The sequence below is a fragment of the Brachycentrus maculatus genome, unplaced genomic scaffold (genome assembly GCF_059751285.1).
Source record: "Brachycentrus maculatus isolate JH-2025_06_01 unplaced genomic scaffold, ASM5975128v1 h1tg000267l, whole genome shotgun sequence".
Taxonomy (NCBI): domain Eukaryota; kingdom Metazoa; phylum Arthropoda; class Insecta; order Trichoptera; family Brachycentridae; genus Brachycentrus; species Brachycentrus maculatus.
In genome coordinates, this window is record NW_028281018.1 from 532,280 (window position 1) to 545,697 (window position 13,418).

Here is a 13,418-nt window from a genome sequence, read left to right on the forward strand (position 1 = left end):
TCTACATAATAATCCAAATCACGAGCACATCTTTATAAGGAAAGAAAAATACCCTTTAAAGGTGGAGACTAACCGGAGCATTTTGTCGTAACGTAACACGTTACGATGCGAGCATTAAGGCAGTTAGTACACCCAGCTGAGTACTCCATCCATAGTTTCGGATGCTCAGTGATGCTCGGCGCGAGCGATGTTATGACGTTATGTTACGACGAAATGCTCCGGTCAACCTCTACCTTTATGTTTTGTTTTATAAAGAATGTATGTTTTTAAAATGAAGTGTATGTTTTTTATCAACAAGGAAATTAATCATTCTTACCTGACAATTAATACATACACCACCTCCTTTGTACCGCCCGTGTGTGTCTATACTCGCTGATAAGCTATTTATTTCTGCATCGTAAATGCACTCCGTGGCATGGCCATAACACTGACACGGCTGACAGACATTAGCTTCGGTCATAGTGCCGGGTGCAAATGGAAGTTGATTGTACAAGGGGCAACAGTGATCGCAGTTTGGGCCGCATGTATGGTGGATGCATTCACACTCGGGATGCTGTAAAAAACAAAGATTTATAAGTATTTAAGATGATGTCAATTGGAATATATGTATTTTTCATTTAAGTTTTGCTTGGTAAATACCACTATTTATGGAAATCTATTGTGACTAGTGTTTCTACGCATTCCGCTTCATTGTCAAAGACCGTATGATGTGAGATGCATCGAAACACGTGTTACCATACATTTTAATAATTAGTAGTATTTACCAAGTAAGACTTTAATTAAAAATTGAAAGATTCTCCGCAAAGCGACTGCCACATCAAATAATGGAATATGTGGATAACAAGATATTTGGATGAATAGAAACATCTGGACAAAGAATACAGGGAATAGAAAAATGATGCTTTTAATAATGTGATTGCAAATAAAATAATGTCCATGGAAGTTAAACTGTCAGTCCACAACAGAATGCTTGTACAGACACTGATATATAGAAGCAAAACACGGAAGTAACAAAAGAAGGATGAAATCGGAGTGAACGCTGTTGAAATTGAAACGCTATTCCCTTAGACAAATTTCTGGAAAAAATTACATGTGATAGAATTAAGAGTTTGCCCACCTCCGAGGTGTAATGGTTAGCGCGTATAGCTACCGTGCTGGAGGTCCCGGGTTCGATAACCAGGGGAGGTCGAATAAAAATAAGTGATTTTTTCACTCTAATATTTATTCAATATTACCTTGGACTGGTACCTGAAGTGGAGGGCTGATCACCTTTCCTTCATGAGTTAACGATCAAGATAACACTGCGTTTATGTGACGCAGTGTTATCTTGATCGTTACTTACATGAAGGCAAGGTGGTCACTCCTGCGCTTCAGTGCAGTCCAGGGTCATATTAAATAAATATTTGATTATAAAATCACCAATATTTATTTTCACCCCCTGGGAATCGAACCCGGCACCCCCAGCAGAGTAGCTAAACACGCTAACCATTACACCACGGAGGCGGACAATAATAATAAACAAGTTTTAATTTTATATTTTTTTTACAAAAATGTTAGTAATATTAGTATATAAACAATCACCGGTTATATACTAATATTACAAACATTTTTGTAAAAATAAGCAAAAAAATATAAAAGTAAAAATAACTAACAATAATAATAAATCCCTTACCGCACCCCAATGGTGCATAGGGCACTGCTTCATATAAACGCAGTGTTATCTCGATCGATTACACATGAAGGAAAGGTAATCAGCCCTCCACTTCAGGTGCCAGTCCAGTGTAATATTGAATAAATATTAGAGTGAAAAAATCACTTATATTTATTAAACCCCCCTGGGAATCGAACCCGGGACCTCCAGAATGGTAGCCGAGCATGCTGACCATTACACACGGAGGCGGACAAAAAACTAACTAACCACAAAGTAAATGCTTTAAATTTGAATAATGTTGAGAATAATATGCAAGTGTTTTATTCTTAATTTTAAATTTATACAAAATTAATGCCAAATCAATAAATGTCGTATAAATTAGTTTCGCCTTTAAATCGTCACTATAAATTTTGAAAAAAAAAAAAACCGCCTCCTTAGCGTAATGGTTAGCACGCTCGGCTACCATTCTGGAGGTCCCGGGTTCGATTCTCAAGGGGGGTAAAATAAATAGGTGTGATTTTTTCACTGGAATAATTATTCAATATTACCCTGGATTGGTACCTGAATCGGAGGGCTGATTACCTTTCCTTCATATGTAAACGATCAAGATAACACTGCGTTTATATGACGCAGTGCCCTATGCACCATTGGGTGAGGGATAAGGGTTTAAAAAATTAAAAAATATATTTCGAAAATTAAAATAAAATATTAATACAGTAAAAAGTACCTACCCCACGTGCAACATTATGTCTGCAATTCTGCGAGTGGCCGGAGCAAGTGCAACGTCCTCCGACAGTAATGTCCCTAATGGTGTAATATCTCCTCTCCAGCCTCCCGGCGCCCTGGCCGCCTTGCAAGCTCAGTCTCACATATCTGGCCCTGCTCCAACTGCTGTCGTCGGATACGAGGGAGATGTGAATCTGTAAACAAATTCAAATAACATTACTTGCGTTAACGTGGTCGTTTGCCGAAGAATGTACTGAAAAATTTAGGGTAGATTCCGCTTGATTGGGACACATCGGGAGTAGGACGTTTGGCTCAATTGAGCGGCTGGCACAATTAGCCAGAGCAATCGAAAAAAAAAACATTTTGTAAATTTTTGGAGTTATTTTAAGAAACAAAAATTAAAGATGAAAAAAAAATTGCATTCAAAAAGTTTTTTCCGTCATTCTTATGACGGAAAAACTTTTTGAATGCATTTTTTTTACGTAAGAATGTCAATACATTTTTCATGAAATTTGAGTTTTAATTTATAATTAAAATGTAACTTTGTTTTAAAATCACTAAAAATATTTTATTATAACTTAATTATAATGTCTACCGGTTTCGAAGATAATCGCTTCTTTATCAAGACTGATTTATCAGTATTGATAAAGATTACAGTTTTCGTTTTTTAGTAATGGGGTAATTTATTATCTACGATAGTAGAAAGTAGAAAGTTATTTAAACATTTTTAATTTTTCCCAATCAAATGCTATGTTGTCAAAGTTAGGCGACTGAAATTAGTATGGGTTTGTTTTGAATTTAGTTTAAATTAGCGACTGCTCTAATTAACCGGAGGCCAACTTAAGTATAATAAAGTTGAATCACTAAGAAGAGCTTAGAAAAATATATTTGACTGTGGAGATGGCTTGTTAACTTTCATTACGATCTTAATAAAAAAAAGTATAATCACAATATTTGAGGTGTCCTAATTTTTGTTGACTTATTCAAGATTTTGCTGAATTTAGTTATTATATATCAAGACTTTTTAACTGACAATAAATATAACCGAAATTCTGAGCAATGTGCTTGTCAACCATAAGTAGAGGGTCAATGTTACACGTGCATAAAGTAATCAGCTAAAGCAGCCTATGAAAGCTCGTAAGCCTTATAAATGCCAGACTCCCATTTTCTTCGTCACGTATGAAAAAATAATAAGATCACCAACTTTGGGACTCCCCTGAAGTTTCGACCGGTTCAAAAGGAATGTCTAAATCAAGTTATATATGTACATATAAGTAGATTAAAAGTAAAAAGATTTTCTAGAAGGATAAGACATATTCAAGTACTTAACGACGCGACATTTTTTGAAGTTAAAAAAATAAATAAGAAAGTTCGATGTCGTTCCATTTTCCGGACATGTAATGTCATCTTACACTTAATTTTTGTTTGTACAGATTTAATGGAATCATAAGTAAATGTCATTCGGAGCAAATCGTGAGTGTTATCCGTTTACAGCGACTTCTCAACGCTGTAACTTGATACAGCGAGCAGACTCGCGACTGTTGACCAACCCGACAGAAAAAATCTTTTAAGATGTATGTCTTTAACAAAAAAAGTAACAATGTTAATTTTAAATAACTGAAAAGTATTGATTTCCGGCATACTTAAGTTTCAAGGCGAAAAAACTGTCACAAGTATAAATAAATTTTGATAAAATCACAAATCGTCTTTTGATTTATACGAATAATACGATAAGAATAACAAATTGTAATAACAGCCGGACAGTGTCTGGATGCAATACTCCTTTACACCGAATGCAAAACCTCAGCAATTCGCGGACTATATCGATATCTCGAATTTGTCACTTCTTAACTAAAAAGCAAAAATAATTACAATATTTCAGGCTAATTGATAATTTCTTATTTTTATATGTTCATCCTTGTTTAGATTAGTACTTTTCCAACCAATATTCAAAAATAAGGATCCTTCGGTATGCTCTCCCGTGTTAAAGACATTAAAATAACTTTAAAATTTTGAAAATATGGATTCAAGAGGTATATTCTAATGAATATTTGCTAAACACGAAAAATACTTTAAAGATATGTATGAAATATAAAAAAATAAAGCTCAGGTAGTATATTCACAATTAAAAAAATACATTTACAATATGTATGTAATATTATTTTTTGACATCTCATCAAAGATGAAGAAGAATATGGAAGTCTGGGCATTTACGGGGCTTACGACCGTCATAGGCTGGTTTAAGTGATCACTTTACACACGTGTAACATTCACCAATTCTACCCATTATTGAAATCTACCCATTATTACCCGTAAATGCCCAGACTTCCATATTCTTCTTCATCTTTGATGAGATGTCAAAAAATAATATGAAAATAACTCCTGTAATTGGAGATAATCCAGATTTTGTGAACAAGTATTTGGACACACTCAAAATGTTGTAAATGTATGTAATATTTGAAAATGAGGATCAGACACCATGCTAATTAGTGCTAGGAAGTACATATATGTAAGGACAATATATATTTAAAAATTAAAAAAAGAAAAAAACATTGGCGAAAAGGAAACAGTCTGAAATAAAAATGAGTTCATACTGGGCCACCTGTTTGATCAGACAAAAGTGATATTTAATTGAAATGAAGATTGAATGAGTTTCTTTCATCTAGCACATCGCTTAACTGAACTTTATTTCATACCGTATTCCCTCAATTTTTCAAGATAATCTTGTAATTACAAGGCCAGACCCGGAGTAATCATATTATAATGACCTGGGCGGATTCTTATGGGTTTATGAGCGAATTAACGACTCTGGAAGGTACAGTCTGTACAGACTAAGTTGAGTAACTCTAAAGTTTAATTGGATAATGAAGTGAAGTGACGAGATCGCGCGTTTTACTTGTTGCTACAATTCCTAGAGGCGGTAATCATTTTAGAATTTGGCTTTATTGGTCTTGGATGGTTCGTGCTTTTTTTGGTATGGATTAATGAAGACTTTATCATCAAATGACTTTATAACTTTTATTACTGTGACCTATATTATGTATAAATTGGTGTTTGACCATTAACCACAAATGTCTAAGTATTGTTGGCAATCGTGATATATATTTTTCCTTGGCTACAACACTAATTTTAATTGGTAAATAGTGACAAGAAGTAGATCAAATAAGGGATCAGAATCGTCGAGGCGCTATTTAGAGCTACCCAAGACAAGGACAATTACTCTCAACTGATAGTTGACGTCAGAGGGACCTGACATGATACGCACAGAAGAGAAAAATACCAGATAATGGGTGTCATTGCTAGATGGGGGAATGTTTTCATGATTTGTATCTGTATTTTGGTAATGTCTGTAGTGTTTCCATTGGCATGCATTTTGTGGCGATCCGTTTACTGTTGGCTTTCGGTTTACACACATAAGTGGTAGAAATTAGTTTGTCTCTTCTCTTCTGTGATGTAATGCCGTCGCGTGTTTTCACTATTTTTGTTTACAATTCATCTTTGCGGCTTAAGGTAAAGCGACCTTACTGTAATGTAGCCAAGATGGCAATTCTTGCCATATCTATGGTCGCCAGGTTGCGATTCTGATTATGCTGGCTTATCAGCGATATGCATTTGTAAAATCATATAACGCATATCAGCATTGTAATATGTATATAATATAAATACAAACTAACTAATCATCACTTTGTCTCTGTCTTAAAAACAAACTTCGCTTCTTTCACATTCGTGGATCTCCTCATACATAACCGTCGATTATACCTACTTCTGACCTGGCCACTTTAAAAAATTTCAAATACTTTCTTCAAGTCTACCTAAGTCGTATTCTGTTCCTATTTCTTACTCTATTGTGCCTCTATTTTCCTCGGTCTTCCTCTGCTTCTTTTTCCAACTATATTCGCCTCGTAAATTTGTTTTCCTGTTCTTTCCACTCTCATTCGATCCAAATGGCCAAACCATCTCATCTCATTTTTTTTCTTAATTTTATCTATAACGCTTATCACAGCCTTGTATTCATTCTTTATACGAGTATATCATCCTTACCTCTCCATTCTCTGGTGGTTGAGCCTTGGAATAAAATGCCGTGCAGGTAGCTTCAGGTCCAGCTAACGGTTTTGGTTTCCCAATCACTGCGGGGAGGCTGTGGACGTCCTGGCACTCGGAAGGAGTCCTCGCGAAGTACTGCCACGGGGTGAAGTCCTCGAGGGACTCTGTGGACTTCTCCAGCACCCACGTAGCCGGCCTGGAGGAAGGACCAGCGCGCACTATCACGTATGCTACCTCGTACACCTGAAATTACAAAAAAAATCTTTTTATTTTTTATTGAATTTTGGAATAACTTAAGACGGAAGATATCGTGAGATGGAGACGATAACGAAGACGATTCTGGAATGAGTATGTAAACAAAATGTCAGAAGACAGACTTCCACGTATCGTACTTCAAGGAAACCCTGAAGGACGTAGACCTCCAAAAAGATGGAGAGATAGCTAGCAGTCAACATCTGAAGAACGTCAGGCGGAGGTATAGATAAATCCTGAGGATCTATTAAAATAAGAAGAAGAAGAATAATAAGAAGACTAAAGGGGAAGTATTCAGTCATTTGCGAGTACATTCAATTTAGTAAGCGCCCGGCTGCGAAAGAACACGCATGTGCAGACTGCTTTCATATTTTTTGGAATATATGCTTATTAGATTTTTTATAAAATAAAAAGTTGTCGTATTTTTTTTAAATTCCTTACCTTTCAATAACTATTTTCTTTTCAAAACCATAGATTTATTTTAGAGAAAAACTCATTTTTACAAAACGGAATTTAAGCGAAAAATTCAATTATTTATATAACATAGAGTTTTGTCTAGCCTCACACCAGTCTAATGATGTCGTTAACCACAAAACCCGGTCCCTGGGCAAATAAAATTTGTGTGGAAAAAACTATATACTTAGTTGTTATTTCATTGTATAAAATGCAGTTCCACCAAGAAATGTCACTACAAAACTTAAATGTACTAAAAAAAATATGTTCGAAAATACTATATTGCAATTTTCTTAAATTTAACAAAAATGCAGCAACAATATTATATAAATGTTGCTTTTTCAAACTGTGGGCAGTAGTGGTGATACATCATTTCATTTAAATACAATTAAAATTTGTATTAATTTACTGGTCGAATAATCGGACACAATAAACGGAACTAATTACCGCACGACATTATCAACAAATTGGGGAAAAATCGTTTGAATAGGTACCGACGTATTTTCGTGGGAATGATTTTATGTTTATCGAATATACCAATTTGTATCCGTTTCTTATTCCCGATTTATATTGAATTGCTATATTAAGTGAGATAAAAAAAATATTTCGTTACAAAACTTTAAGTATATTTTACCGTTTAACGTTTAAATCTTTAAATAACTGAAACATTTAAAAGTTTTTCACCGATTGCTTTGTATTTTTAACACAACGTTGCATTCAAATACCTGCATATTTTTATGTACCTTTAATAGATTAAAACATGTTTTTTTAAACAGTTTTTTATCACAATGGCAGTACCATCTATTGAACGTAATAATAACACACGCAATACTTAATATTGCTCATGACAGAAAGCGAGTTTCTTGACGGAAGTTGCCACTGAGCATCTTCAATATTTTGCATTGTTGTTTCATAACATTTTAATATTTTGATTGGTTCACAAGCATTGTGGAATTAAATATATTTTACATATATGAGTGCTTTCTATTTGATTTGTTTTCCATTTAACCAGACTGAGCGACAGTAACGCATGGGCAGATACAGCTAGTATCTTTTATACTCACACGTATCTATATCATTCATTAGCATACAATTTATATTATTAAGATCTTATATAATTCGTTAAGTGTTCACTTCACGCCTAAGATTTTTTTTACAATATAAATTTTTATTTTTTCATTTTTTATTTAACCCACGTAGGGCCTTAAGGCCCAGCATTTCGTAAAACACCGTTTTTGTATTGAAAAATAAGTTTTTCTTCGAAATAATTATTTGGTTTTGATAAGAAAAGCGTTATTGAAAGGTAAGTTAAAAAAAAATTTAAAACTTTTACTTTTCTATATGTATTCTAAAAAACAAAAAATTATCCAATTTACTATCTTTAAAAACTATAGGTCTTGAGTAGACAAGTGACCTCTCCGGTGGTCTCCGGTGGAATGAATGCGACTTGACGAATGCTGGGCGTTAATTATCAGACATAATATTTAGTTTATAAAATAATGGTTCAAACCCAAATGTATTTGGCAAGGATTATATGTATGATCATAATACGAAATGTGGTATGTCTAACTATCGTAGAGCTAATGTGGCGGACATAATATGGTACCCAAAATGTTAAATATTCGACGATATTATTCTGAAGCTTGTTTATGTATGCGAAACCGCGAATACAAAACTGAAAACCGCGATACATTTACCTCTTGTGCAGGATTATATTGGCGCTCTACTATGGACCGTGTATGGGCGAAACCGCAGTCTGCAAACTGTGGTTGGTGGAAAATTTAAATGGAAATATTGCGGTCGTCCTGTCACAAGTGCGTCCACTAATTATCGGATTTGAATTTAAGATATTTCTTGGTATATTTTGAATACTACTTTCCTCATCCTTACTATCCTAGCCATAGACAAGCCTCATAGAAACTTTGTCTATTAAATAAAATTTTCATACAAAAATATTAACGAACCATCACGCCGCTTCCCCGCAGGGGTAGGGAAAGAGAGAATAAAACGCCACACCAATATGTCTTCGTAAGCAATTTTCGTCTCTTCCACATTCATGTAACTCCTCCGATTATTATACATGCCCGCCGATTATTCGACTTCTGAACTGACCGCTTTCCTGTATTTCAAATAATATACTTGATCATTTCATGTTTTCCTCGATCTTTCTCTGCACCTTTTTCCAACTACATTCACCTCATAAATGTGTCTTACTATTCTTTCTTCACTCATTTATTCTACATGTCCAAAATATCTCAACACACCTTTCTTAATTTTATATTTTATGCTTATCTCGACCTTGCATTATTTTCTTATATATAATATCATCATTCGAGCATGTACATATCATACATCGTTTTGCCATATAATGCATGAATGCATTAGAAATGCGAATCTGAGAGGTCGCATTACTACTGCATTCAGTTAATTTCATCTTTCTTTTGCCAACTACATGCTTCGACTTTATTCTTCAATATTAATAATAATAATAAAACCCTTATCCGCACCCCAATGGTGCATAGGGCACTGCGTCATATAAACGCAGAGTTGTCTTGATCGTTTACACATGAAGGAAAGGTGATCAGCCCTCCGCTTCAGGTACCAGTCCAGGGTAATATTGAATAAATATTACAGTGAAAAAATCACTTTTATTTATTTGACCCCCCCTGGGAATCGAACCCGGGACAAATAATTACACTACGGAGGTGGACAAATATTCTTTGACACTCTTTAATTTAAAAAATAACCCACTTACAGATTCACTTGCGCTGAAATATCAGCTCATCCATTTTTAGACAAAATATCGCATTGATGGCTTGCAAGTATGTTCTTCCAAGTGTGGAGGTTCCAATACATTAGATTCGGTAATATTTTTTTAGTAAAACCTTTTTTATGGCGAACGATTTTCCCGTATTCGTAATAATTCACGTCCAAATGTCTTAGATTTATTCCAGGATCATAATGTTCCAAGTTTATGAACATACCTCGGGTGCACCGTTCGAACAGGACATGGGCGACCATTCCTCTTGCAAGGAACAAAGGGGTCCGGTTGGGTAATCGGCGCACGTAACAAATAAGGACACAATAAATTAGATCCTTTTATCGGATGAGGTCCGGCGGCGGCGCCTCCCGGAGAGGTATTAGAAGAACTAACACAGAGGTAGTTTGATAATTGAATTTGGACTTGGCGCATTTCTTATCATTTGATCAACAACACGTTGGCAAAAGAAGGATGAAAGTAGACTGAATGCAGTCGAAATGCGATCTCTTAGAAGAATGTGCGACAAAACAATATATTATAGATGTTTGAATAGTGAAATAAGGAAAGAATGCAAAGCTGAGATAAGCAGTATCGATAACATTAAGAAAGGTATGTTGAGATGGTTTGGACATGTAGAACGAATGAATGATAAAAGAACGGTAAAACAAATTTATGAGGCGAACGTAATTGGAAAAAGGAGCAGAGGAAGGCCGAGAAAAGCATGGCACGATCAGGTATGCCAAATACTTGAAAGTGGTCAGGTCAGGAGTCGTAATAATCGGCGGGTGAGGCAGATGAGGAGATCCATGAACGTGGAAGAGGCGAAGAATGTTTGCAAAGACAGAGTGGTGTGGCGTCCTGTTCTCTCTCTCTCTCTGATAGTTAGTTAGTTTGGTTAGTTTAATCAACAACACTTGGATTGTCTTGACTCTGGCCAATGTCTGTACATGACGGATTATTCAGTTCTTTGGACACGTTGTGTAATGAGGATAGCCTGGAACCTCTCAGACTTATGCCTATCTTTTGTCTGTCCAAAGATCGCTGTTTACATATTAATTTATGTATGGTCCTCGCGGTTAAAGTGATTGTTTCCAGACCATACATAAGCACAGGGAAGATAAAATAAACTTCATACTTATCATTGCCTATGGGGGACATCTTGGTACTTGACAGCTGTTGTCACTTTTTTTAATGTTCGTGATTGAATTGTTATTCCATAGATTTTAAACATTTTTATCACTTAACAAGCATTGATATAAATATAAAATATTTACGAAACGTTTCTGTTTTATTCATTTTATGTTAAACCAGCTGAGCCGCAGTAACGTGCGGCCGGGTACAGCTAAATAAATATAAATAGAATGTCCTAAATAATTGAGATATGAAAAACTCAACTTTTTTATAAGTTATAAAAATAAAATCTTTCTCGTTTTTTTCCTTTGCAATTAACTTGTGTAAGTGTCTTTTTTATAAATAATTTAAATACGAAAATCAATAAATCAATATTAAATACTGCGCCTGGCAATATAAGCACAGCTTTCTATGGCAATATCTCAAGTTTTATTGCTGTAAGACAAAGTGTTTAATAATGTACTGTTATAAGCGAGAGCTATAGGCTGTTCTCGGAATAGGGATATCCAGGAAGTAGGCTTTCGGCAAGAATTTTAAATCTAGGAGTAAGTTTTTTTGAGACATTATTTATCCCTAAGTTAAATGGAGTCCCAAAGGAAGTCAACGAGTCCATAATTGGTTGTTTTTTGTACTCTACAGCCGAAAATGTAATTTATTGCATGTAAAGTTTCCTTTAATACTTTTTTATACTTAATATTAATGTAAGAAAAAAAAGAAGATAAAAAATCATATAATTTTTTTTTGTCGACTATAAGTAATGAAAGTTTTTTCTTTGACGTAGCACATCATTCTTAAGTAATTTTTTTATGGTTGGAAGGTATTGCTTCTTAGCAATAAGCCCACCAGTGCACATGTATTATGTACATACTCGTAAAGTATAAATAATAAATTATTAAATAAAAGCATACAACTGGTATGTTAAGTAACAAAGTTTTCCTATTGAATTCAATAAAATAAAATCACATTTTCTAACGAAAAAAAAAGATTAAAAAAGAAGTATCCTTGCTCTTTTTCAAGAAGATTTCAAAATTACGGTATATGAATCTATTCTTAGTCTTATGATTCAAATTCAGTGCTTCAAATATTAATTATATTCCCAATTTCATGAAGAAGTTTCAGCAAATTTAATAAAATTCTGAATTAATCAGACGGAATATTTTTTATTGATTGAAAAAGGAAGATAATAAATTGGGTAGCCATTCGGATAAAATCGGCCAATAATTGAATGCATATTTTATACCATTTCGAACTGTAAAAAATCCTTCACATCTTAAAGCGATTAACGTTTGAAGGATCCATTAAAACGGTCGTTCCCGTCTTCTCGTTAACCCTTCAGTTACCAGAACTTTTGGGGCTAAAATATGTTCGGTAATTCATAAAAAAAAACGAGAGAAGAACTCAACTGGTTATCTATAAAAAAGTGACTAAAATTTAATATGCTGATCTTTACTTATAAATAATTTTTTAAATGATAAATTTCCCAAATATTTTAAGGATAAAATAGTGTTAAACAAAGTTTTTCATTAACATATGACTAGAAATAAAGATAAAATAAGACCGCAGTTGAAAAAAACCAAATCACAAAATTGTTTAATATATAAGGGTTTGAAAATGTATGATGAGATGCCTGAATGTATGAAGAATAAAAAGAGTCTGAAAGAATTTAAAAATAAACGTTTTGTTTACTGTAAGAAGATGTAAATATATATTTATTTGATATAAATTAAGTGTAAATAATAGTTTATATAAGTGTAATATAAGCTAAGTTAAGAAATAAAAAAAAAATACTTTGCCATTTTTTATCTTCTCTCGGATAAATGTAAAATATTTCCCGGATTTAATTTAACTAAATGTATGTTTGTCCACCTCCGTAGTATAATGGTCAGCACGCCCGCTACCATTCTGGAGGTCCCGGGTACAAAATTTATCTAATACTTTTATAAATACTGACGTAAGATTTACGAGACAGAATAAGGAACACCAGGATAAGGGAAATATGCGAGATCGAAGATGTCATTAGGTGAGGAAGGTAACGAAGAAGATAATGGTTTGCGCATGTGAGGAGAATGGAACCATCCAGACTCTTCCGCATTGCACTGCACGACCAGCCAAGGTCAACTCCCGAACAGACCACCATAGAGATAGATTGACAGCTGGGAATCGACACCGTAGGAGGCTAATTTATCTTAAAAACAGGCCACAAGACCTACACCAAGCAGAAGAAGAAGAAGATGAAAAAGACACTGGACTGGTACCTATAGCGCAGGGGTCAACACCATTCACGTATTTAACGATCAAAATAACTCATATATGATGCAGTGCCAGATACACCATTGGGCACGAATTAGGTTAGAAGAAGATTATTTGATAAATTGTTCCGTAATAAGAAGAAGAAGAAGA

General features: G+C 34.3%; 1 protein-coding gene across 1 annotated transcript in view; it reads right to left on the minus strand.

Moving 5' to 3' along the window:
- wb (wing blister) overlaps positions 1–13,418 on the minus strand; it is a 179,989-nt gene that overhangs the window by 157,182 nt on the left and 9,389 nt on the right. Inside the window, exons 2-4 of the mRNA XM_088266381.1 lie at positions 6,419–6,664; positions 2,383–2,571; positions 317–553 (exon numbers count right to left, since the gene is read on the minus strand). Of these exons, the coding sequence (XP_088122507.1) occupies positions 317–553; positions 2,383–2,571; positions 6,419–6,664 (672 nt within the window). The remainder of the gene's footprint in view (positions 1–316; positions 554–2,382; positions 2,572–6,418; positions 6,665–13,418) is intronic.